At 51.7% G+C, this 24,421-nt stretch overlaps 1 protein-coding gene across 2 annotated transcripts; it reads left to right on the top strand.

Annotated features, from left to right (window-relative positions):
• Positions 1-2,468: 2,468 nt before the first annotated feature.
• ERCC2 (ERCC excision repair 2, TFIIH core complex helicase subunit) lies at positions 2,469-24,421 on the top strand (the record flags this gene model as incomplete). 2 transcript variants are annotated; one of them, XM_080702088.1, is made up of 22 exons in its annotated part: positions 2,469-2,561; positions 6,193-6,270; positions 6,344-6,406; positions 6,584-6,697; positions 10,262-10,378; positions 10,465-10,581; positions 11,110-11,233; positions 11,317-11,413; positions 11,552-11,685; positions 11,760-11,928; positions 14,161-14,279; positions 17,715-17,784; positions 17,865-17,934; positions 18,043-18,144; positions 19,555-19,618; positions 20,095-20,216; positions 23,103-23,195; positions 23,269-23,341; positions 23,435-23,505; positions 23,644-23,787; positions 23,902-24,045; positions 24,329-24,421. In XM_080702088.1, the coding sequence occupies exons 1-22, from the start codon at positions 2,529-2,531 to the stop codon at positions 24,419-24,421; spliced, it is 2,211 nt and encodes a 736-aa protein (XP_080558214.1). In that variant the 5' UTR covers positions 2,469-2,528. The 2 variants fall into 2 exon arrangements, with proteins under 2 accessions (XP_080558214.1, XP_080558215.1); XM_080702089.1 differs by lacking the exon at positions 6,344-6,406.

Below are 24,421 nucleotides of genomic sequence, written 5' to 3' on the forward strand. Positions count from 1 at the left end.
AGGGGGAAAGAAAAGCTGGACATGGTTGCACACGCTTGTAATCCCCGCACTTGGGAGGCTGAGACAGGAGGATCGCACAGGTTGAAGCCAGCCTCGGCTACTTAGTGAGACCCTGTTTCCAAATAAAATATAGCTGGCAGGGCATGGTGGAGCACGTTTGTAATCCCCGCGCTTGGGAGGCAGAGACAGAAGGATCACGCAGGTTCGAAGCCAGCCTAGCTGGCTTAAGAGACTCTGTTTCCAAATAAAAATATTAAAAAAAATAGTCTGGAGGTAGAAGGGCTTCCAGGAACCCCAGTACCTCCCACACGAACACATACGAAAAGCCCTTGGGTTCTACCCCCAGTACTACACACAAAATAAATAAATAAATAAAATAAAAATAAAAAGGAGCCGGGCATAGTGGCTCCTTTTTGTAATCCCAGCATTTGGAAGACTGAGACCTGAGCATCGCGGTTCAAGAACAGCCTCAGCTACTCAGTGAGGCCCTCCTCAATTTAGTGAGAACTTGTATCAAAATAAAGAATAAAGCCAGGCATGGTGGCGCACGCTTGTAATCCCCGCGCTTGGGAGGCGGAGACAGGAGGATCGCACAGGTTCGAAGCCAGCCTCGCTGGTTTAAGAGACCCTGTTTCCAAATAAAATATAAAATAGGTCTGTGAGTGTAGCCTGGAGGTAGAAGGGTTCCATCCCCAGTACCACCAAAAAAGAAAGAAAGAAAGAAAGAAAGAAAGAAAGAAAGAAAGAGAGAAGAAATGGTTCTGGTGGTGTAGCTCCGAGATAGAATGCCCCTGGATTCCATCCCAGTACTGCAAAAATAAATAAATAAATAAATAAATAAATAAATAATTTTTTTTGTAAACATGGTCTCTTAAACCAGCACGGCTGGCTTCGAACCTGCTAATCCTCCTGTGTCCGCCTCCCAAGCGCGGGGATAACAAGTGTGCGCCACCATGCACGGCTATAAATAAATAAATAAATAAATAAATAAATAAATAAGCTGGGCGTGGTGGCGCACGCTTGTAATCCCAGCATTCAGGAGGCTGAGACCGGAGGATCTGAGTTCACAGACAGCCTCAGCTACTTAGTGAGGCCCTCTGCAACTCGGTGAGACCCTGTTTCAAAATAATGAATAAAAAATAGGTCTGGGGTCGGAGGTAGAATGTCCCTTGGTTCCCTCCCCAGTACCGCAAAAATAAATAAATAAATAAATAAATAAATAAATAAGTTAAAGTCTGGAGTCTGGGGATACAGTACCAAAAACAAAACAAAACTCAGACTGCTGCATGCTGGAGCATGCCTGTAATCCCAGTACTTGGAAGCCTAAAACAGGAGAATTGCAGATTCACAACCAGCTTTAGCAACCTACCAAGACTCTCAGCACCCTAGTAACACCCTGTTTCAAAAACAAAAAATAAAAGGCTGGTAAATTAATCTTTTTTTTTTTTTTTAAGTAGTGCTGTGGATTGAATCCAGCATCCAATCTGCACGCCTAGCCTTTTTTTCTTTTCCTTTTTCTTGTGAATCAGGGTCTTGTTAAGTTGCTTAGGGTCTCGCTAAAAAGCTGAGGGCTGGTCTTGAACCTGAGATCCTTTTGTGTCAGCTCCCAAATACTGGGATTACAGGCTTGGGCCACCAGGCCTGGTTTTTTTTGTTTTGTTTTATTTGGCTTGGTGGTACTGGGGGTTCCTGGAAACCCTTCTACCTCCGGGCTACACTCCCAGACCTATTTTATATTTTATTTGGAAACAGGGTCTCTTAAACCAGAGAGGCTGGCTTCGAACCTGCGCTATCCTCCTGTTTCTACCTCCCAAACGCGGGAATTACAAGCATGCGCCATCGCGCCTGGCAAGGCCTGGTTTCTCATCTTAATGATTCTAATCTTAATGATTCGATCGATTCTTTCGACTCTCTTTCTTCTGAGTTTGCTTTTAATCTTCGACCATCCATAGTGATGCCTTGGGCATCTCCTCTCCCAGAAACCCGCCCTTGCACTTTTGTGCGCATGCGTATAACCCGGATTGACTCCGCCCTAGAGGAGTGACAGTAAATATCCGCCAATGAGGTTGTGGCGAAGGTGGAGCAGCCCCTCCAGAACCCTTACGTCCCTCCCCCTCACTGAATATTCATGAGGGAGGCGAGTCAACGCCGCTGCACGCAGCGGCCGCCGCCATGAAGTGAGAGGGGGCTGAGGATAGCGGCTCGGGAGTGGGCGCGGGGGCCTGGAAGATGAGGGGACCGATGGGCGCGCCTGGGGCCCCAGAAGGGCGAGAGGAAGCCACGGGGTGGGATGGGGATAGCTGCGGGGACCGGCGGGGCGGTAATGGGACCGAAGCGAGAAGACGCGGAGTGGACCCCGAGCGTCCTGGGGGTTTGGGGGTGTCGGGCCCGACGGCGGGAGAGCTGGAGGCTGGAGAGGGGCCGCGGGGACCGGGCCTGACCCCACAGCCCCCGCCTCCAGGCTCAACGTGGACGGGCTGCTGGTCTACTTCCCGTACGACTACATCTACCCGGAGCAGTTCTCCTACATGCTGGAGCTCAAGCGCACGCTGGACGCCAAGGTGGGTGGGCTGCCTCGCGAGCTCCGAAGACAGAGGTCACGGGACCGCAGGGTTTAGAAGTGCGAGGCCTCGGGAATCCAGGACTCCAAAATCTCCTGCCATCTAAAATAGCCATGGCCAACCATGGCAGCGGCGAACAACATTCATTCAAGGCCGAGTCGCCCGGTGCTTGGAAAAATATACGGACTTTGGAGTTCGCTACTTGGCTTGGAATCCTGGACCCACAGGCTCTCAGCTCTGCTCCTGGACGCATCCTTTTAACCCCCTTACCACAGTGTTTACCTCTGTAAAGTGGAAATAGCACTTTCGTAGCATGTGTGAAGTTCTGGGTTCCATCCCCAGCAACACACACACACTCGTCTGGTAGTAAAAGTAACTAATGCTCAGGTTATTGTGATAGTTATGTGACTGAATACATGAGAGGCAGTAGTTCTCAAGTGAGGGGTGATTTTGACCCTAAAGGACACTGGGCGATGTCTGGATATATTCCTGGTTCACACCAGTGAGGGAAGGAGCTACTGATATCTATTAAGTAGAGGCCACAGATGCTGACGACCATCCTACAGAGCACAGGACAGCCCCTCATAACTAGGCATTTTTGGCCCCAAATGTCAACAGAGCTCTGGTTGAGAAACCCTGATGGGGGCCGGATTGTAGCTCAGTGGCAAAGCACCTTCTTGCGACGCTCTGGGTTCTGTCCTCTGTTCCAAAAACACCAAAAAAAGAACCTCTTTTAAAAAATATAAGCTAAGCCGGGTGTGGTGGCACACACTTGTAATCCCAGCCTTCGGGAGGCTGAGACTGGAGGATTGGGGTTCGCAGACAGCCTCAGCTACTTAGTGAGGCCCTCTGCAACTTAGATCCTGTTTCTTTTCTGTTGTTGTTGTTGTTTTTTTTTTTTTTTTTTTTTTTGGTGGTACTGGGGTTCCTGGAAACCCTTCTACCTTTGGGCTACACTCCCAGACCTATTTTTATACTTTTTTATTTAGAAACAGGGTCTCGAACCTGCGCGATCCTCCTGTCTCCACCTCCCAAGCCCGGGGATTACAAGCGTGTGCCACCACGGTTGGCATGAGACCCTGTTTCAAAATAAAGAATAAAAAATAGGGCAGGGGTGTAGCTCAGAGGTGAATGCCCCTGGGTTCCAACCCCAGACCCTCAAAAAAAAAAAAAAAAAAAAAAAAAGCTAAGAGAAACCCTGATGTATGATACTTAGAAACAGCGTTAAGTACTAACCCAGAGCCCTATTATTTATTTATTTTTGTGGTGCTGGTTATTGAATCCAAGGGCATTCTGTCTCCGAGCTACACTCCCCACCCCTTTTATTTTTTGTTTGGACACAGGGTCATATTAGATTGCTGAGAGTGTTGCTACATTGCTGAGGCTGTCCTAAAACCTGAGATCCTCCTGTCTCAGCCACTACAACCAATTTACTTATTTATTTATTTATTTATTTATTCATTTTTTGCAGTACTGGGGATGGAACCCAGGGGCATTCTACCTTCAAGCTATACCCCCAGCCCTATTTTTTATTCTTTATTTTGAAACAGGGTCTCACTGAGTTATAAAGAGCCTCACTAAGTAGCTGAGGCTGTCAGTGAACCGTGATCCTCCTGTCTCCGCCTCCCAAGCGCGGGGATTACAAGAGTGCGCCACCACACCTGGCCTTATTTATTTTTTTGAAACAGGGTCTTGGTAGGTTGCTGAGAGGCTTGTTTCATTGCTGAGGCTATCATCAAACCTTTGATCCTCCTGTCTCAACCAACCACTCAAGTACTAGGATTATAGACCTGTACCACCACACCTGACTCATTTATTTATTTAAAATTTTTTTTTTGGTGTGTGTGTGTGTGTGTGTGTGTGTGTGTTACTGGTGATGGAACCCAGGGGCATTCTACCTCCAAGCTACACTCCCAGCCCTATTTTTTTTTTCTTTTTTAAAAATTTATTTATTTATTTTTGGTGGTACTGGGGTTCCTGGAAGCCCTTCTAGCTCCGGACTACACTCCCAGACCTATTTTTTTATATATATTTTTATTTGGAAACAGGGTCTCTTAAGTCAGTGCGGCTGGCTTCGAACCTGTGCAATCCTCCTGTCTCCGCCTCCCAAGCACGGGATTACCTGTGCAATCCTCCTGTCTCCGCCTCCCAAGCACGGGATTACGTGTGTGTGTGTGTGTGTGTGTGTGTGTGCCACCAAGCCCTGCTTTTATTTCTTATTTTTGAAACAAGGTTTCACTAAATTGAGAGGGCCTCACTAAGTAGCTGAGACTGGTCTTAAACCCGAGATCCTCCTGTCTCAGCCTTCCAACTACTGAGATTACAAACATGCCCAGCCTGGCTTCTTTATTTTCTTTATGACACTTTTTGGGGGGGAATTGAACCTAGGGGTATTCTACACTCAAGCTATCCCTCCAGCCCAATTTTATTTTTTATTTTGAAACAGAGTCTCACTAAGTTGCTGAGGCTGGACTCAAACTTGCGATCTTGTCTCAGCCTCCCAAGTTCTAGAATTACAGATGTGCACCACCATGTCCAGCTTCCTTTATTTTTTATTTGAAACAGGTCTCACTAAGTTGCTGAGGGCCTCATGAAGTTGCTGAGGCTAGCCTTGAATCTGTAATCCTGTGTGTGTGTGTGTGTGTGTGTGTGTGTGTGTGTGTGTGTTACATGGGATTGAACCTAGAGGCATTCTATCTTTGAGCTACACCCTTAGCCCTTTATATATTTTTGTTTTGAAACAGGGTCTGAGGGTCTGACTAGGTTCTTGAGAGTGTCTTTCCATGGCTAAGGCTGTCCTCAAACCTGCTATTCTCCTATCTCAGCCTCCTCAGTACTGGGATTGCAGGCGTTTGCCATCACACCTGGGGGAACTTGTGATCTTCCTGTCTCAGCCTCCCAAGTACTAGGGTTAGAGGCATGCACCACTTCACTTGGCTTATGCCAGATATTTAACCCAAATTTTTCATTAATTTTCCTAGTCCAGTCATGAGTAAGAGCTTATGTTTCGGTCCATTTCAGAGATGAGGACACTGTTGTCCAGAAAGGTAAAAGTACTTGACTAAGGCTAGTCAACAAAGAGGTGGCAGCCGGGCATGGTGGTGCATGCCTGTAATCCCAGTACTTGGGAGGCTGAGACAGGAGGAACCCAGGTTTGAGGCTACTTAGCAACTTAGTGAGACTCTGTTTCAAAATAAAAATAAGCCAGGTGTGGTGGCGCACACTGTAATCCCCGCTCTTGGGAGGCGGAGACAGGAGGATCGTGCAGGTTCGAAGTTAGCCTTGCTGGTTTACGAGACCCTGTTTCCAAATAAAAAGTATAAACTAGGTCTGGGAGTGTAGCTCGGAGGTCTAAGGGCTTCCAGGAATCCCAGTACCACCAAAAAAAAAAAAAAAAAAAAAAAAAAAAAGCAGGCCTGAGGGTATAGCTCCATGGTAGAACACCACTGGGTTCAATCATTTGCACCAAAAAAAACCCAAGGAGGTGATAGAAATGGGGTTCAAACTCACTGTGGGTGTAGACTTTCAATTGCCCTGTTGCTGTGTGGACCTTAGGTAGTGATGTTTCCGGGATGATCCCCAGAATTTTTACCCCGAGTTTCTAAGAGCCTGTGCTTACCCCAACACACAGGGTCACGGAGTCCTGGAGATGCCCTCAGGCACTGGGAAGACAGTGTCTCTGCTGGCCCTGATCATGGCGTACCAGCGGGTGAGTGGCCCCTGCGTCCCTGGAGGGGAAGAGGGAAGGGCTGGCTGGGGCTGAGCTCACTTGTCCTCGGCAGGCGCATCCACTGGAGGTGACCAAACTCATCTATTGCTCGAGAACTGTGCCAGAGATTGAGAAGGTGGGCCGGGGCATCTGTGCCCCATCCCCTGCTCTCCCCTGACCGCTTTGTTCCCCTGGCGGTTGCCTTCACTAGCCTTGGGTACGGGGTGGGGTAGGAGCTGGAGAAGAGCTGGGGCCGGGCGGGGCAGGGCTTGGTGTCCAGTGAGGCCAGCCCACCCTCCGCTCACCTGAGCAGGTCATTGAAGAGCTTCGCAAGTTGCTCAACTTCTATGAGAAGCAGGAGGGAGAGAAGCTGCCATTTTTGGGCCTGGCTCTGAGCTCCCGCAAGAACCTGTGTATCCATCCTGAGGTGAGTGCCTGTCTTTCCCCTTCCCCTCGGCTTCAGGGTTGAGGGAACTCTTCCATCCAGTCACAAACCCTAGCTCCCCAGACTAGACCTCTTGGGAAGTATGTGGGGCCATGCACACAATTCCCTTATTAGTTGTCAAATTTTGATTCCTCGTACATGGCCCAGGGGGGTACACCTACTCCAGGGAGTCTGACACTCTCCCAGACTAAGAGAGGTTAAAAAGGCAGCTCCTGGAGTCTGGCAGACATGACCGCCTGGCACTGAAATTTATTAGCTGTGTATTTATTTATTTATTTATTTATTTATTTATTTATTTATTTATTGCGGTACTAGGGAACCCAGGGGCATTCTACCTCCGAGCTACATCCCTAGCCCTATTTTTTATTTTATTTTTTTGGTGGTACTGGGGGTTCCTAGAAGCCCTTCTAGCTCCGGGCTACACTCCCAGACCTATTTTATACTTTTTTATTTTTGGAAATAGGGTCTCTTAAACCAGCAAGGCTGGCTTGGAACCTGCATGGTCTTCCTGTTGTCTCTGCCTCCAAAGCACGGGGGTTACAAGCGTGCGCCACCACGCCCGGCCCCAGCCCTATTTTTTATTCTTTATTTAGAAACTGGGAGTCAGGCATGGTAGTGCATGCTTGTAATCCTAGCATTTGGGAGGCAGAGACAGGAGGATCATGGTTTGCTGACCACCTCAGCTACTTTTAGTGAGGCCCTCCCCAACTTAGAAAGGCCCTGTTTCAAAATAAAGAATAAAAAGTAGGGCTGGGGAGCCAGGTGTGGTGGTGCATTCTGTAATCCTAGTACTTGGGAGGCTAAGACAGGAGGATTGCACACGTTCGAAGCCAGCCTCAGCTACTTAGGCTCTCAGCAACTTAGACCCTGTTTCCAAATAAAATATAAAAATAGGTAAAGAGTTTAGCCTGGAAGTAGAATGCCCCCGGGTTACATCCCCAGTACCACACACAAAAACGAGGGTCTCACTGAGTTGCAAAGGGCCTCACTAAATAGCTGAGGCTATCTGTGAACCCAGATCCTCCTGTCTCAGACTTCCAAATGCTGGGATTACAAGCGTGTGCCACCACGCTAGCTGTGTACTTTTTTTTTTTTTTTTTTTTTTTGCGTGTTTGGGGGAGGAACCCGGGGGATTTGACCTCCAAGCTATACCCCCTGCCCTATTTTTTATTATTTTTGAAACAGGGTCTCACTAAGTTGCAGAGGGCCTCACTAAGTAGCTGAGGCTGTCCACGAACCATGATCCTCAGGTCTAGCCTCCCGAATGCTGGGATTACAAGCGTGTGCCACCACGCCCGGCTTAGCTGTGTACTTTTAGATAAGGGATTTTTGCTTCTGAGCCTTAGTCTTTCTGTGAAATGGGATAATTAAATACCTGCTTCATAAGGTTGATGGAATTGGATGAGATTATGCTGCTGAAACACTAACATGTCCAAAGAGCTCAATGAATATTAGAAATTACCATGATGTTTAGCTGGATTTGGTGGCACATATCTATAATTCTAGTACTTGAGAAGCTGAGACAGGAGGCTTGCAGGTTTGAAGCCAGTCTCAGCAAGATTCTCAGCAACCTAGTGAGACCTTGTTTCATAATAAAAGATAGAAAAAAGGCTGTAGAAATTAATCATAATGTTTATATGCATAAGCAAATATTAGTTAATAAATCATGGTAAAGCTGGGCATGATGGTACACACCTATAATCCCAGTACTTAGGAGGCTGAGATGAGAAGATCACATGTTTTGAGGCCAGCTTGTGCAGCTTATTGAGACCCTCAGCAGTTTGTTTATTTATTTATTTATTTATTTATTTATTTATTTATTTATTTATTTTATTCTACTTATTTTATTTTTGTGGTACTGAGGATGGAACCCAGGGGCATTCTACCTCCGAGCTACACCCCCAGCCCTATTTTTTATTCTTTATTTTGAAACAGGGTCTCATTGAGTTGCAAACACCCTCACTAAGTAGCTGGGGTTGTCTGCAAACCGCAATCCTCCTGTCTCACCCTCCCGAATGCTGGGATAACAAGCGGGTGCCACCATGCCTGTTTCCCGGCCCTATGTATCCTATGTATGTGTGTGGTACTGGGGATGAAACCAAGGGACATTCCCCCTTCAAGCTACATTCCCATTCTTTTTTTTTTTTTTTGGTGGTGGTACTGGGGATGGAACCCTTCTATCTTTGGGCTACACTCCCAGACCGACATATATATATATAAAATTTTTTTTTTGAAACAGGGTCTCGCGATCCTCCTGTCTCCGCCTCCTAAGTGCGGGGATTACAAGCATGTGCCACCACGCCTGGCCTATTTTTTATTCTTTATTTTGAAACGGTCTCACTGAGTTGCGAAGGGCCTCACTAAATAGCTGAGGCTGTCTGTGAATCGTGGTCCTACTGTCTCAGCCTTCCAAGTACTGGGATTACAAGCATGGGCCATCATACCTGGCTTTTTATTTATTTTTTATGTTTTTATTTTATTATTAACTAAGACACCTTGGAACTTACTGCAGTGATGCAAGAGTGGTAACATTATTAGGCTCAAAACTATTATAATCTTGAAATGCTCAGAACTGAAGTGTTTTTTGATTATCAGATATTGTTTGAATTTTGGAATATCTGAGATATTTTAGATATGGGACCCAAGTCTAAACACAAAACTCATTTATGTATCTGATAGACAGACAGACTGGATTTTATACAGTATTTAGTATGAAATTTTCTACTTGCCATCTCGGTGCTCAAAAGCTTTCAGATTTCCAGCAGGTATGGTGAGGTATGGTTTGGGAACAGCCTCAGCTACTTAGTGAGACCCTTTGCAACTCAGTGAGACCCTGTTTCAAAATAAAGAATAAGCTGGACATGGTGGCGCACGCTTGTAATCCCAGTATTTAGGAGGCTGAGACAGGAGGATTGCGCAGGTTCGAAGCCAGCCTCAACAACTTAATGAGGCTCTTAGCAACTTAGTGAGACCCTGTTTCCAAATAAAATATAAAATAGGTCTGGGAGTGTAGCCTGAAAATAGAAAGCTTCTGGGTTCCATCCCTAGTACCACACACATAAAAAAAGAATAAAATATAGGGCTGGGTTGTAGCTCAGAGGTAGAATGCCCCTGGGTTCCATCCCAGTACCGCTAAATAAATAAATAAATAAATAAAGTTGGCTGGTGTGGTAGTGGACACTTGTAATCCTAGTAGTTTGGAGCCTAAGATAGGAGGATCACAGGTTTGCAGCAGCCTCAGCTACTTAGGCCCTCCACAGCTTAGTAAGACCCTTTTTCTAACTAAAAAATAAAAATAGGGCTGGGGCTATAGCTCAGAGGTGGAATGCCTCTGAGTTTAATTCTCAGTGCCACAAAAGAAAAAAAAGAAAAAACAAGGTTGAGGTCTCAGTTATCCAACAGCCCTAGCTGGCCTCCCAGCAGGACCCGTCCATGCCCACGTGTCCCCTCCTCACACCAGCAACACGATGACCCAGGGTACAAGTGTGGAGTATGAGGCAGAGCAGTGGCGTCATGGCCTGTTCTGGGTGTCCCCTGTGCCCTCAGGTAACACCCCTGCGCTTTGGGAAGGATGTCGATGGGAAGTGCCACAGCCTCACGGCCTCCTACGTGCGGGCGCAGTACCAGCAGGACGCCAGCAGGCCCCACTGCCGCTTCTACGAGGTGCCTGCAGGGCTGGGCAGAGGGAGGGCCAAGATGTGAGAGCGGCCAGTCTCTCTGACCCCTGCCTCCCTCTCTCTTCACCCTAGGAATTTGACGCCCATGGACGCCAGGTGCCCCTCCCTGCTGGCATCTACAACCTGGATGACCTGAAGGCCCTGGGGCAGCGCCAGGGCTGGTGCCCTTACTTCCTGGCCCGCTACTCAGTGAGGAGACCGGTGGAGCTGGGCAGGAGGGTGGCGGAGGGCTCTGAGGGCTGCCCGCTTGTGCGATGTCTCTGCCTATGTCTTTCCAGTTGGTCCGTGTATCTGTCTGTCAATGTTTGGTTTTTTGTTGGGTTTTTTTTTTTTTTTTTTTTGGTACTGAGGATTGAACCCAGAGGCATACTACCTCCAAGCTATACCTCTGGCCTGATTTTATTTATTATTTGAAAACAGGGTCTCAGTAGGTTGCTGAGAGCTTTGCTAAATTGCTGAGGTTGACTTTGAACCTGTGATCCTCCTGTCTCAGCCTCCTCCTGAGTACTGGGATTACAAGTGTGCATCACCACGCCTGGCTGCTGTCTATTTCTTTGCCTCAGTTTGTCCCTTGCCTTTGTGGGACTGTGTCTGTGTGTCTGTCTGCTTGTGTCTCTCTTCTGTGGGCCTGAAGAAGTGCCATGGCGGTGAGGGCAACAGGGCTCAGGTGGGCGCCAGCTGGCAGGCGGGCTGGAGTGACCCTGCCCTCCTCCCCAGATCCTGCATGCCAACGTGGTGGTTTACAGCTACCACTACCTCCTGGACCCCAAGATAGCGGACCTGGTGTCCAAGGAGCTGGCCCGCAAGGCTGTTGTGGTCTTTGATGAGGCCCACAACATCGGTAAGGAGGGAGCAGCGCAAAGGTGGTGGCACCCCTCAGACCACCCTGCTGCTTGGTGAGCCCAGCCTCTCCTCCTCCTCTAGACAACGTCTGCATCGACTCCATGAGCGTCAACCTCACTCGCCGGACCCTCGACCGCTGCCAGGGCAACCTGGAGACCCTGCAGAAGACCGTGCTCAGGTGTGGAGAGTGGAGAGAGACCCCGTGCCCGCCCTGCACCCTGCCCCTGCCCCACACCTCTCCAGGGCCCCTGGTCTCCCCCACGTTGGCCCCCAGGGGTACCAGCGGGGTTCCCTCCTCTTCCCCGTGTCCCTGCAGGATCAAGGAGACGGATGAGCAGCGCCTGCGGGATGAGTACCGGCGCCTGGTGGAGGGGCTGCGGGAGGCCAGCGCTGCCCGGGAGACTGATGCCCACTTGGCCAACCCTGTGCTGCCCGACGAGGTGCTGCAGGGTGAGCGCTGCCCCCGCCGGCCGCGTAGCCCCTGCCCCGCCCTCCTGGCTCGGGCTGATCTCCTGTCCCCACAGAGGCGGTGCCGGGCTCCATCCGCACGGCCGAGCACTTCCTGGGCTTCCTGCGGCGGCTGCTGGAGTACGTCAAGTGGCGGCTGCGTGTGCAGCACGTGGTGCAGGAGAGCCCCCCGGCCTTCCTTAGCAGCCTGGCCCAGCGGGTGTGCATCCAGCGCAAGCCCCTCAGGTGCGTTCAAACAGGGCGCAGGTCCCTGTGGGCCCGGGGCAGGGCCCAGCCCCTTGCCAGCCTCGTCCTCCACACCTGTACCCTGGGCCATCGTGTTGCTGGTTTCTAGAGGGGACACATGGGCACGAGTTGGTCCTGCTGGGCAGGTGCCTTGGCAAGGCCAGAGCTGCTCCTGGGTCCCTGTATTGGGCAAGACTTGGCAGGCAACACAGCTATATCAGAGAATTTGCTAGAAGAGAGTTTAGTAGAGGGGCATGTACAGGGTCCGGCTGAGCAGAGGTGCCACGGGTGGGAGGCCCTGGGGACCTTCCCCTCACCACAGGGTTAGGGGAGGAGTGGTCCTGAGTACTTTTCTCTTTTCGTGGTGCTGAGGCTGGAACCCAGGGCCTCGTGCAAGCTAAGCAAGATCTCTGCTGTTGAGCTCACCCAGCCTGGGAGTGGTGTCGAGGGTCACCTGGAAGGGCCTGGATGGGGGCTTCTGATGGGAATTGAGGCCCAGCAGGACTGGAGCCGTGGGAGATGCCCCGGACCCACAGACCTGAGTCTCCTCCTCCAGTGTCTCGCACTGTCCAGCACTGCCCTAGCCCCCAAGCCTGAGGGCAGGAGTCTCCCCATGGTGCATTCTGGGTGCACTTTGGGGAGTCAGTCTCCTGAGGCAGAGTAGACAGAATGGACCCAGGAGTAAGAGCAGGGGTACTTTTCCCTTGCCACGTGGGTAAACCATCGGTGTCCTCTGAACCTCGCTCTCCCCCTTTGTAACATGGGAGGGGAATCGGCTGCACTTGATAGATTCTGTGGCGGTTAAGCGAGAAGGCAGCAAAGCAAGCAGCCAACCCCAGCTTGAGCACCAGCCGTGAGCTAAGTAAGCCCCGTGTTCCCTGCCGCAGTCCCCTCCCAGCGTGGCAGCCCATGCGCAGAGGAGGATGCGGGGCTCTGAGAGGGGAAACCATCGCCAAGAGTCACAGCACTGCCTGGGCTGTGACTTCAAAGCCAGCTTTGTGTAGGGCTCCAGAGTCCTGAGCTGCTGTTTCTAGTGAGCGGAGAAGCCCTTGGTGTGGTTTGCCCTTCTCCCCCAAAGAGGGGACTTGCGAGGGCACAGAGAGGAGCTGTCACTCACCACGTGTCCCCCAAGTGACTGCAGTGTTTGAGACAGAGTTGGGTGATGACAGCTCAACGCTACCTTCGCAGGCTCATGGCCCAGTGCAGGAAACAGACACATCCCTGGACAGCAGTGATCCAGACGAGCTGGGCCAGGAGCCCAGAGGACTAGGGGGACTTGAGGGCACCAGACCCTGCCTAGGGGTCAGAGAAGACAGTCTCACAGGGCCGGGCTTAAAAATGACCAACCTGCCAGGCATGGTGGCACATGCTTGTAACCCTAGTACTTGGGAGGCTGAGAAAAGAGGATCACGGGTTCACAACCAGCCTCAGCTACTTAGTGAGGCCCTCTGCAACTTAGTGAGACCCTGGTTCAAAAATGAATAAAAGTAAAGCTGGGAGTATAGCTCAGAGGTTGAATGCCCTTGGGTTTCATCCCAGTACTGCAAAAAGAAAAAAGAAAAGAACCAACCATCCAGGTGTGGTGGCACATACCTATAATCCCAGTATCTGGGAGGCAGAAACAGGAGGATCGCAGCTTCCAGGCCAGTCTCAGCAACGTAGCAAGGTCCTCTGCAACTTAATGAGGCTCTGTTTCCAAATAAAAATTAAATAGGGTTAGGTGTATAGCTCAGAGGTATAATGGCCCTGGGTTTAAGCCTTAGAACCACAAAAAACAAGACAGTGACTAGCCACCAGGCTCCAAGGCCGGTCACTGGGACCTGTCCCTGAGAGTGAGTGCTACAGGCCTGTCTGTGGCCCCCGGGGTGGCCCTGTGTATGTGTGGGTGGGGTTGGTCTATGTGAGGGTGTGTGGTTACGTTCCTCTGCGCACGGGAACTGCGGCCTGTCACTGAGGGTGCTGAGAAGGCTTTGGGGCACATGTGTGGCCCTGTGGCCACATGGCACTAATCCAACTAGGACTCTGGATGTGGCTCTGGTGTGGTTTTGAGGAGGACCCGAGGATGAGGCCTGTGGCCACACAATGCAGGTGACTGCTTTGTCTTGGAACAGACCCAATCCCTGACCTCCTGGCACACCCAGTTGCCTGGGGAGACACTTGCACCCCTGACCTCGGACCAGAGCCTCTAATCTCGTCTACCTCCCTCAACCCTGCCCCTTGCCCGCCCCCCAGGTTCTGCGCTGAGCGCCTGCGCTCCCTCCTGCACACCTTGGAGATTGCGGACCTGGCCGACTTCTCCCCGCTCACCTTGCTTGCTAACTTCGCCACCCTCGTCAGCACGTACGCCAAGGGTAAGCTCATCGCTTCCCGCTCTGCTGGGTCCCAGCCAAGTGGAGAGGGTTGTTCACAGGGGCTCATTCTGGATCTCTTTTGAGGGCACTGGGAGCCACAACAGTCCCCGAGTGTGAGCGGGCCTTGTGCTCAGATTTGTATATATGCTTGTATATTCTTTACCCACTTTTTTTTTTTTTTTTTTTTTTTTTTTTTTTTTTTGGTGGTACTGGGGGTGGAACCCAGAGGCTTTCTACCTCCGGGCTATACTCCCAGCCCTATTTTATATTTTATTTGGAAACAGGGTCTCACTAAGTTGCTGAGAGCCTCACTAAGTAGCTGGGGCTGGCTTCGAACCTGTGTGATCCTCCTGTCTCAGCCTCCTAAACGCTGGGATTACAAGCGTGCGCCACCACGCCCGGCTATTCTTCACCCTCTGACTGCAGAGTGGAGAAGGACAGAGGTGGGCTGTGGAGTAAGATGAGGCGTGGGACCTGGTATGGTGGTGCACACCTTTAGTCCTGGTATTCGAGAGGCTGAGACAGGAGGATTGTAAGTTCAAGGAAAACCTTGGCAACTAGGCAAGACCTTCTGCAACTTAGTGAGATTCTGTTTAAAAAAAAAATTGGAGCTGGGTGTGGTAGCGCACGCTTGAAATCCTAGCATTCGGGAGGCTGAGACCGGAGGGTCGCAGTTCATGGACAGCCTCAGCTACTTAGTGAGGCCCTCCACAACTCAGTGAGACCTGGTTTCAAAATAATAAAAAATATGGCAGGGGGTGTAGCTCGGAGGTCGAATGCCCCTGGGTTCCATCCCCAGACCTGCAAAAAAATAAAATTAAAAAAAAAACTGGGCCGGAGAATAGCTCAAAGGTAGTAAGTATGTCCCTGCGTTCAATCCCCAGTGTCACCAAAAATAAATAAATACAATAAATAAATAAAAGGCTGTGGGGTCAGTCTACACTACAGGGCATGGTGAGGAGTGGGTGTGACAAGTGAGGGCACTGGGGAGCCATGGCAAGTTCTGAGCCAGAAAGGTGCCAGGTCATATCCGTGCGTTAGAAAAATTCTTGTGGCAGGGACTGGAGGCACGAGCTGGGGTGGAGGGCAGGGAGCTGAGCGGGGTGGGGGCTTTGGGAAAGGGCAGGGTCCTTTGGAGAGAGGTGGGGGGGAGAGGCCAAGATGTGGGCAGCACCGTGCCTGGGTGCGAGGATCTTGGGGTAGAGGACTTGAGGATGGTGTTTGGGTTTCTGGCTTACGAGAGAGGGAATATCCTGGAAGCTTAGCCAGGCTTCCCTCCGCCTCCTCGGCTTTAGATTGCCCAGGGACTCAGCCTGATCCCTGGGGATTACTACTCTATCCAGGAAACTGGGTCAGACCTGAGGGTCGCAGCTGGGCCCAGCCTGCGTGGGAGCACGGAGGCTCTGTCACTCCCACCTGGGTTGTCCGCAGTGAGCCCTGCTGGAAGCCTCCCTCTGAGTCTGTCCCTCTGTCTTGCCCCATCTCCTTGGCCTTGGCTTTTCTCTCCAGTTCCCCATCTACCCCTCTGCACTTTGCCCTGGATCGTACTCCTCCATCTGTGTCCCCCCATCCTGTGGTTCTTGGCTCAGCAGAGAGCCCCCAGAAGCCTGCCCTGGGCCCAGGCCTGCCACACGCCCCCCTGGTGCCCTCTGGGCAAATCTCTTTCCACTACTGGACTGGGAGCCCTGTGGGCAGGGCCGAGTCTGTCTCGGTCACCACTGTGTCCTTAGCTGAGGGCTGGGCTCAGAGGACTTAATTTTTTTAATTTAACTTTTTTGGTACTAGGGTATTCTGGTACTGGGGTATCCTACCTCTGAACTACCCCTAATCTTTTTTTTTTTATTATTATTATTATTATTATTATTATTATTATTATTTTATTTTTGTGGTACTAGGGGTAGAACCCAGGACTTCCTAATTCCAGGATATACCCCCAGCCCTATTTTATTTTTTATTTGGAAACAGGGTCTCCTTAAATTGCTGAGGCTGTCCTTGAACCTACGATCTTCCTGTCTGAGCCTCCCAAATACGGTTACAAGCGTGTGTAATCATGCCCAGCTTTTTTTTTTTTTTTTTTTTGCAGTACTGGGGATGGAACCCAGGGGCATTCTGCCTCCAAGCTACACCCCCAGCCCTATTTTTTATTCTTTATTTTGAAACAGGGTCTCACTGAGTTGTAAAGGGCCTCGCTACGTAGCTGAGGCTGGCTGTGAACCACAGTCCTCCTATCTCAGCCTCCCAAATGCTGGGATTACAAACATGCGCCACCACGCCTGGCTTTTTTTATTTCTTAAAACAGGGCCTCACTGAGTTGCAAAGGGCCTCACCAAGTAGCTGAGGCTGTCCATGAGCCGTGATCCTCTGGTCTCAGTCTCCTGAATGCTGGGATTACAAGCGTGTGCCACCACGCCCAGCAAGACTGAATTTTTTTACTAAGTGGATTTGTGCATTCATTCACTAAACATAAGGCCAGGCCCAGCACTGTGGAAGCAGCAGGAGCCAAAAAGACTTTATCCTTAACCTTCTGGAAGTTATGTTCTGGAGGGGAAAACCAGTATCAAAAGCACAAACAAATAGGATCTTTCTAGGAAGTGTAGCTATGAGAAACATGGCTATGTTGCCATGTGCTGGCAGCAGGGGCCGGCCTAGGAAGGAGCTGTGTTCACCATGCAGAAGGTGGACCCAGAGCTTCGTGCTCTGCTGCTGAGCTGCACCCAGCCACGGAGCTGACTTGAGCAAAGTCTCAAAATGGCCAAATGGGCCACGATGGGTAAAGGCTGGCTGGGTGTGTGTGAGCTGCTTTTTTTTTTTTTTTTTTTTTTTTTTTGGTGTTCCTGGGGATGAAACCCAGGGGCCTTCTACCTCCAGGCTACCCTCCCAGACCTAGTTTATATTTTATTTGGAAACAGGGTCTCTTAAGCCAGTGCGGCTAGCTTCGAACCTGCGCGATCCTCCTGTCTCAGCCTCCCAAGCGTGCGCCACCACGCCCGGCTTGAGCTGCTGCTCTTTAAAGGGCACACAGACAGCCAGGGAGCCTGGGTGCCACAGGCCATTCTGGTCCCTGGAGGAGTGTGGGTGTAGGTGGCCTCCGGGTAGGGGCTATGACCCACCCAGCACAGAACTCCAGTGGATCTCAGGCTGCTGCAGGGAGCCAGGGCGGGCTTGGACAGGGTGGGGATTGAAAGCAGAGCTGTGCCGCTTGCTGTGGCTGGGATGGAAGGGCTGGGGAGACAGCTCAGGTGCTCCCCTCCCCTTGGATGAAGCCCCATGAACATGTGCACAGAGGCTGGCAGAGGAGGGGAGGCCGGGTGTGCTTTGATTGAGTGTGCAGGGCAGCTGGGGTGAAGCAACATATGGGGTGAGGGCTGTGGAACAGGGTGCTGTGGCCACAGTGAGGGGCCTCACCGGGCCTTGCCTCCCCCCCTTCCCCCGTAGGCTTTACCATCATCATCGAGCCTTTCGACGACAGGACCCCGACCATCACCAACCCCGTCCTGCACTTCAGGTGGGACCTAGGCCCAGGCAGGCGAGGACGGTGGGGGGACCAGCCGTGGCCTGGCCTCACGGCCACGTCTGTTCCCACAGCTGCATGGACGCCTCCCTGGCCATCAAGCCTGTGTTCGAGCGTTTCCAGTCTGTTATCATCACCTCCGGGGTGAGGGCTCTCCCCGTTCCCCCAGGCCCCAGCCCTCCACCATGGGCTCCCCACACCTGCCCAGTCTTGCTGACATCCCTGTGCAGACTTGCTGTTGTCCCTGTGCAGACACTGTCTCCACTGGACATCTACCCCAAGATCCTGGATTTTCACCCTGTCACCATGGCAACCTTCACCATGACGCTGGCCCGGGTCTGCCTTTGCCCCATGGTGAGTGGGAGAGGCTGGGAGAGGGCCCCGCGGCAGGAGCTGTTCAGCTCAGACAGGGTCTCCATTCAGACAGATGAGGGATTGAGTGTGCCCTGTGTGCCTGACCCCCACACCTTGGTTCTCTTCTGTGAAGTGGGACTGTTTTCTCCCTGATCTGGAGTCAGTGGCATGATTGAGAGTGCAGTGTAAAACTCTCGTGTAGCCCAAGGCCTGCACAGGTGGGTGCTCGGTCCACATCCTGGTTAACAAGGCCTTTCCCGTTGGTCACCTTTGTGAGCTGGGTAGGTGAGCCTTCCTCTCTGCACCAGTCTCCATTTTAAGATGAGCACAGTGACTCCCTCAAACCCTTCCCTGAAGCCTAGAGGCCAAGATCATCTGTGTTCTGGAATTAAGAATTTCCCAAGTTTTAGAAATAGGCTTGTGCTAGCCACACCTATAATCCCAGTACTTGGGAGGCTGAGACAGGAGGATAAGGTGGATGGCAAGATGGAGGCCAGCCTTAACAACTTAGACTGTGTTTCAAAATAAATAGAGCTGGGCGTGGTGGCCCATGTTGTCATCCCAGTACTGGGAAGCTGACAGGAGGATTGCAGGTTCACAGCCAGTCTCAGCAACTTAGTGAGACCCTGGTTCAAAATAAAGAATAAGCCGGGCGTGGTGGCACACGCTTGTAATCGTCGTTCGTAAACAGCATCAGGCTGTTTCAAATAAAGAATAAAAGACCCTGTTTCAAAATAAAGAATAAAAAATAGGGTTGGGGGTGTAGCTCGGAGGTAGAATGCCCCTGCATTCAATCCCCAGTTCTGCAAAAAAAAAAAAAAAAAAAAGAGGGCTGGTGGTGCAGTTTGCAGGTAGACTGTCCCTGGGTTCAAAGGAAAAAAGGCATTCACTGAGTGGTGTGGGTGACACTCCCAGCCAGGTCTGGGCAGCTCCCCCTGGTCAGATTCCTCGTGTATTTCAGCAGCAAAAGTTTTGGAAGTGTCACAATCAAGGGGGATAAGTCAGGCTTCTAAGGAGTCAGGGCAGGTTTTGCCTTTACATGAATCTGCCAAGTTTTTGAAAGTTGTTTTCAGTGCTTTTGGCTCCCAGGCGTGGACCGGCCATGAGCACTTGCTGTTGGTGGCTCAGCGAGGCGGGGGTGCGCACAGGTGAGCAGTGTTCTAGAACCCGCCTCCGCGCGTGGACAGACGCAGGCTCAGCTCTTTCTCTGCTGTGTGTCTGCTGTGTGACCTTGGACAGGTGACTTGCTTCCCTGAGCCCAGGCAGTTGTCCACTCAGTGCAGGTGGCTAGTAGCTGAGGGGTCAGTTAGAGACACTGTAAAAAGCTTCGATGGCAGCAGCTGGCAGTCAGCACCCGCGAGTTAGGACAGCACTGCTGCTGTGCTCATTCTGACCTGTTGCTCACTCCAGATCATCGGCAGGGGAAATGACCAGGTGGCCATCAGCTCCAAATTTGAGACCCGGGAAGATATTGGTATGCTGCCTGCGGGGTTTCTATGGGTTCCGAGAGGGAAGGGCTGTCGGATGGGGGAGGTCAGGCTGCTGTAAGAAACATCCCTGAGCCAGGCGTGGTGGCTCACACCCAGCATTTGGGAGGCTGAGACAGGAAGATCGCAGTTCAAGGGCAGCCTCAGCTACTTAGGCCCTTTGCAACTCAGTGAGACTGTTTCAAAATAAAGAATAAAAAATAGAGCTGGGGGTGTAGCTTGGAGGTAGAATGCCCCTGGGTTCCATCCCTAGTACTGCAAAAAAAAAAAAAAAAAAAAAAAAGAACCATTCCTGAATCCATGGCTGCATCTATACTCATTCATTTCATTGGCTGTAGCAAGTCATGTGGCCATACCTTCCTTCAGGAGTTTGGGGAGACAGCCTCCCATGGTCTTGGGAGAAGCGTAGCGGGGTTTCTGGGGCCCTGTGCCAGGAGAGGGCCTAACCTCTGTCCTCTCGCAGCGGTGATCCGAAACTACGGAAACCTCTTGCTGGAGATGTCCGCAGTGGTCCCCGATGGTATTGTGGCCTTCTTCACCAGCTACCAGTACATGGAAAGCACCGTGGCCTCCTGGTATGAGCAGGTATGCCCAGCCCCGCTGCCCAAAAGGCCCGGCTTCTGCCCTGGCACTGGTCCTGGGCGTGGGCTCCGTTCCTCATGTTTCGATGGTGACGCATGTCATGTGACAGGGCCATGTAGACAAACGTGGACAGTGTATAGGATGAACAGCATACGGCCCTGTGCTCTGTCTCTGCCACGGCAGCTTGGGAACTCGGGGTATCCCAGTCCGGCCTTCTAAAGGGTGCACGCCGGTGGTCGCCTCGGCTCCTGGTGCCCTCCCTGCTCTTTCTGCCTCCACCCCCACCCCCACGACAGCACGTACTGCTTGTGTGGAGGCACCTGGAAGCAGGGGGCTTCCAGGGGGCTGTGCTGCTGCTGGTGAAGGATCTGGAGAAGTAAGCCAGGACCAGGACTCAGCAAAGCCTCTGGAGATGGGAAGCACGTGGATACGGCCAGGGCCCTTCTGGAGGCTGGGCTCATCAGCTGGCACCGGGAGGCTGGCAGGTCACAGCGGGAGGGGCTGCTGTGTGCCTTCAGTCTAAGCACACCTGGCCCAGCTCTCGGGTTGGTTAGAGGAAGCGCTTGTTTCAGGGGTGACGGTGGACTTGGCTAGTCCAGCAACAGGGAATGGTGGGGCTGGGATGGGAACCTTATTTTCCTCAGACAGCGTGCGTGTTGCTGGGAATTGAACCCGGAGGCATTCTACCTGTGAGCTACACCCCTAGCCCTATTTTTATATGAAACAGGGTCTTACTAGGTTGATGAGAGTCTCAATACTTGCTGAGGCTGTCCTTGAACCTGGATCCTCCTGACTCAGCCTCCCAAGTACCGGGATTACAAGCGTGCGCCACCACACCCAACTCACCCCTTTTCTTGTGTGTATGTGCGTGACACTGAGGAGGGATCCCAGGGGCCTTCTACCTCCAGGCTACACCCCCCAGATCTATTTTATTTTTTTTATTTGGAAACAGAGTCTCACTAAGTTGCTGAGACTGCTTTTAACTTGTGATCCTCCTGTCTCAACATCCCAAGTCTTGGGATTACAAGTGTGCATCACCATACCCAGCCACCCAGCTTTTTTAATTTTTTACTTTGAAACAGGGTCTCACTAAGTTGTGGAGGCTTTTCTCAAACCTGCATTCTCCTTTCTCAGCCTTCCAAATATTGAAATTACAGAAGTATGCCGCTGAGTGTGGCTCTATTTTTTATTTTGAAATAGGGTCTTGACTAAGTTGATCTGGGCCTTACTAACTTGCTGAGGCTAGCCCTGAACCTTGAACATCCAGAGGAACAAGCTGTGATCCTCCTGTCTCAGCCCCCAAATACTAGGATTATAGGTGTGTGCCACCACTCTGGGCTTCTATTTAAGAAATCTTTGCCAGGCATGGTAGCACATGCCTATAATCCCTGTAGTTGGCAAGGTGAGACAGGAGGATTGCAGGTTTTAGGACAGCCTTGGCAATTTAACAAGACCCTATTTCAAAATAAAAAAAATTAAAGACTAAAGTGGTGACACATGCTTGTAATCCCAGCATTTGGGCTGAGACAGGAGGATCATGGTTCACAGACAGCCTCAGCTACTTAGTGAGGCCCTTTACAACTCAGCGAGACCCTGTTTCAAAATAAAGAATAAATAGGGCTGGGGGTGCAGCTCGGAGGTAGAATGCCCGTGGGTTTCATCCCCAGTACCACAAAAAGAAAAAGAAAAAAAGGGGAGGCCAGAACTGGGGGTTGTGGTGCATCCTTGTAATCCTAATGCTTGGGAAACTAAGACAGGAGTATCACAGATTCCTGGCCAGCATCAGCTACTTAGTGAGGCCTTATGTAACTTAGTGAGACCCTGTTTTAAAATAAATAATAAAAAATGGGGCTGGAGGTGTAGCTCAGTGGTAGAATGCCCCTGGGTTCCATCTCCAGTACTGCAGAATAAAAAAGGGGGGCTGGAAGGTATAGCTCAGAGGTTTACCCCTGGGTTCAGTTCCTAGTAAGAAACTTTCGCCTAACCCAAGGCCATGAAAATTGTCTCCTGGAGCCTGGTGTGGTGGCGCATGCTTGTAATCCCCGTGCTTGGGAGTCTGAGACAGGAGGATCACACAGGTTCGAAGCCAGCCTCAGCTACTTAGTGAGGCTTTCAGCAACTTAGTGAGACCCTGTTTCCAAATAAAAATATAAAAATAGGTCTGGGAGTATAGCCTGGAGGTAGAAAGCCTCTGGGTTCCACCCTGAGTACCACAAAAAAAAAAAAAAAAAAAGAAAGAAAGAAAGAAAGAAAGAAAATTGTCTCCTGGGTCTCCTTTTAGAAGCATTGTGGGTTTATCTGTCCAGTCTCTGTCTGGATTTCATCTTGGTTTATGGTGTGAGATTTGGAAATCCACTTGCTTCTGTAACATTTCTTGAGAAGAGTTGTCATGAGCTGAGCATGGTGGCACCCGCCTGTACGCCCAGTACTTGGGAAGCTCAGACAGGAAGATCACAGGTTCAAAGCCAGCCTCAGCAGCCTAGCAATGACTTGTCTCAAAACAAAAAAATTAAAAAGGCTGGGATTATATCTGAGAGGTAGAACACAAAATGGAACTTTCCCGCTGAACACAGGTGATGGTATGCACACCTGGAGGGGTTCTGGGCCTTCCGTCTTCCCTGCTGTGTGCCCTTGTATCAGTTCCTCACCATCTACTATGTGAACTTGGGCAGTCTCCGATTGCTCCGCTGGCTTACAGCCAGTCCCTGGCTGAAATGGGGTGTCCTGGTCAGTCACTGTGGGCTCACATCACCAAGGCCTGTCCCTCCCACCTCCGCTCTCAGCTGGGTGAGCTAAGGCCCAAAGAGAAATGGCCCCATGCACAGGAGTCGCAGGGTTGGACTGAACCAGCATGGCGGTGCCCTGAGCTCTCTCATGTCTTGGCCCTAGGGCATCCTTGAGAACATCCAGAGGAACAAGCTGCTGTTCATCGAGACCCAGGATGGGGCTGAGACCAGCGTTGCCCTGGAGAAGTACCAGGAAGTGGGTGCTGGGCATGGGGTGGGGGAGGCCTGGAGGTGCCCTGAGCAGCAGCGCAGTGACCCTCCCTTCCCAGGCCTGCGAGAACGGCCGAGGAGCCATCCTGCTCTCGGTGGCCCGGGGCAAAGTGTCCGAGGGGATCGACTTTGGTGAGTAGACCCACTGTGCCCTTGTGGGGCCTGCACAGAGCTCTCTAGAACACTGGCTCAGAGCACCTGACCTGCTGTGCCCTCCGCCCGCAGTTCACCACTACGGGAGGGCCGTCATCATGTTCGGTGTCCCCTACGTCTACACCCAGAGCCGCATTCTCAAGGTGAGCCCTGGGCCCCGTGACCTGAGGATTAGAGGGCCTCACTTGGGCTTCCCCTTGGGGCTCCACGCGTGTAGAAGGGCAGGCGCTTGGGAAAGGAGGCTCCCTGGCCTCCGGGACTCCTGAGCCCCTCTCCGCCAGGCGCGGCTGGAATACTTGCGGGACCAGTTCCAGATCCGTGAGAACGACTTCCTCACCTTCGATGCCATGCGCCACGCGGCCCAGTGTGTGGGTCGGGCCATCAGAGGCAAGACGGACTATGGCCTCATGGTCTTCGCTGACAAGGTGTGCCCCACTCTAGCTTTCGATTCCCAAGCGTCTCCCAGAAGAAGGGGGCAGGGACCCCACAGCCCAGGCCCCTCCCCACCGAGGCCTGATGCCCCCCCCCCACGCCCACAGCGCTTTGCCCGGGCAGACAAGCGGGGGAAGCTGCCCCGCTGGATCCAGGAGCACCTCACGGATGCCAACCTCAACCTGACTGTTGACGAGGGGGTCCAGGTCGCCAAGTATTTCCTGAGACAGATGGCGCAGCCCTTCCATCGGGTGAGTCCTTGCTTGCCACCCCAGCCCGCCCACCTCCTGTGCCCATGCCAGGCCACGGTGCCAGTGTGGCCACTGTACAGAGGGGCCTGTGTTGGCTTCAGAACTCTGACTTTTCTTTGGCCTGTCCTCTATTTACATGGACAGGTCACTGGATTTTATGGACATTTCATATTCAAACACCCTGTCTAGTCCTACTTGCTCAAGTCTTGGGCCCTGAGTCCCTGCTGGAAGCTCAGCGGCAGCCTCCGCAGTCCCTGACACTCCCTTCTCTGCTCCCCCGCAGGAGGATCAGCTGGGTCTGTCCCTGCTCAGCCTGGAGCAGCTGGAGTCGGAGGAGACGCTGCGGAGGATCGAGCAGATTGCTCAGCAGCTGTGA

Source organism: Muscardinus avellanarius (assembly GCF_963383645.1).
Source record: "Muscardinus avellanarius genome assembly, chromosome: 10".
NCBI classification, from domain to species: Eukaryota; Metazoa; Chordata; class Mammalia; order Rodentia; family Gliridae; genus Muscardinus; species Muscardinus avellanarius.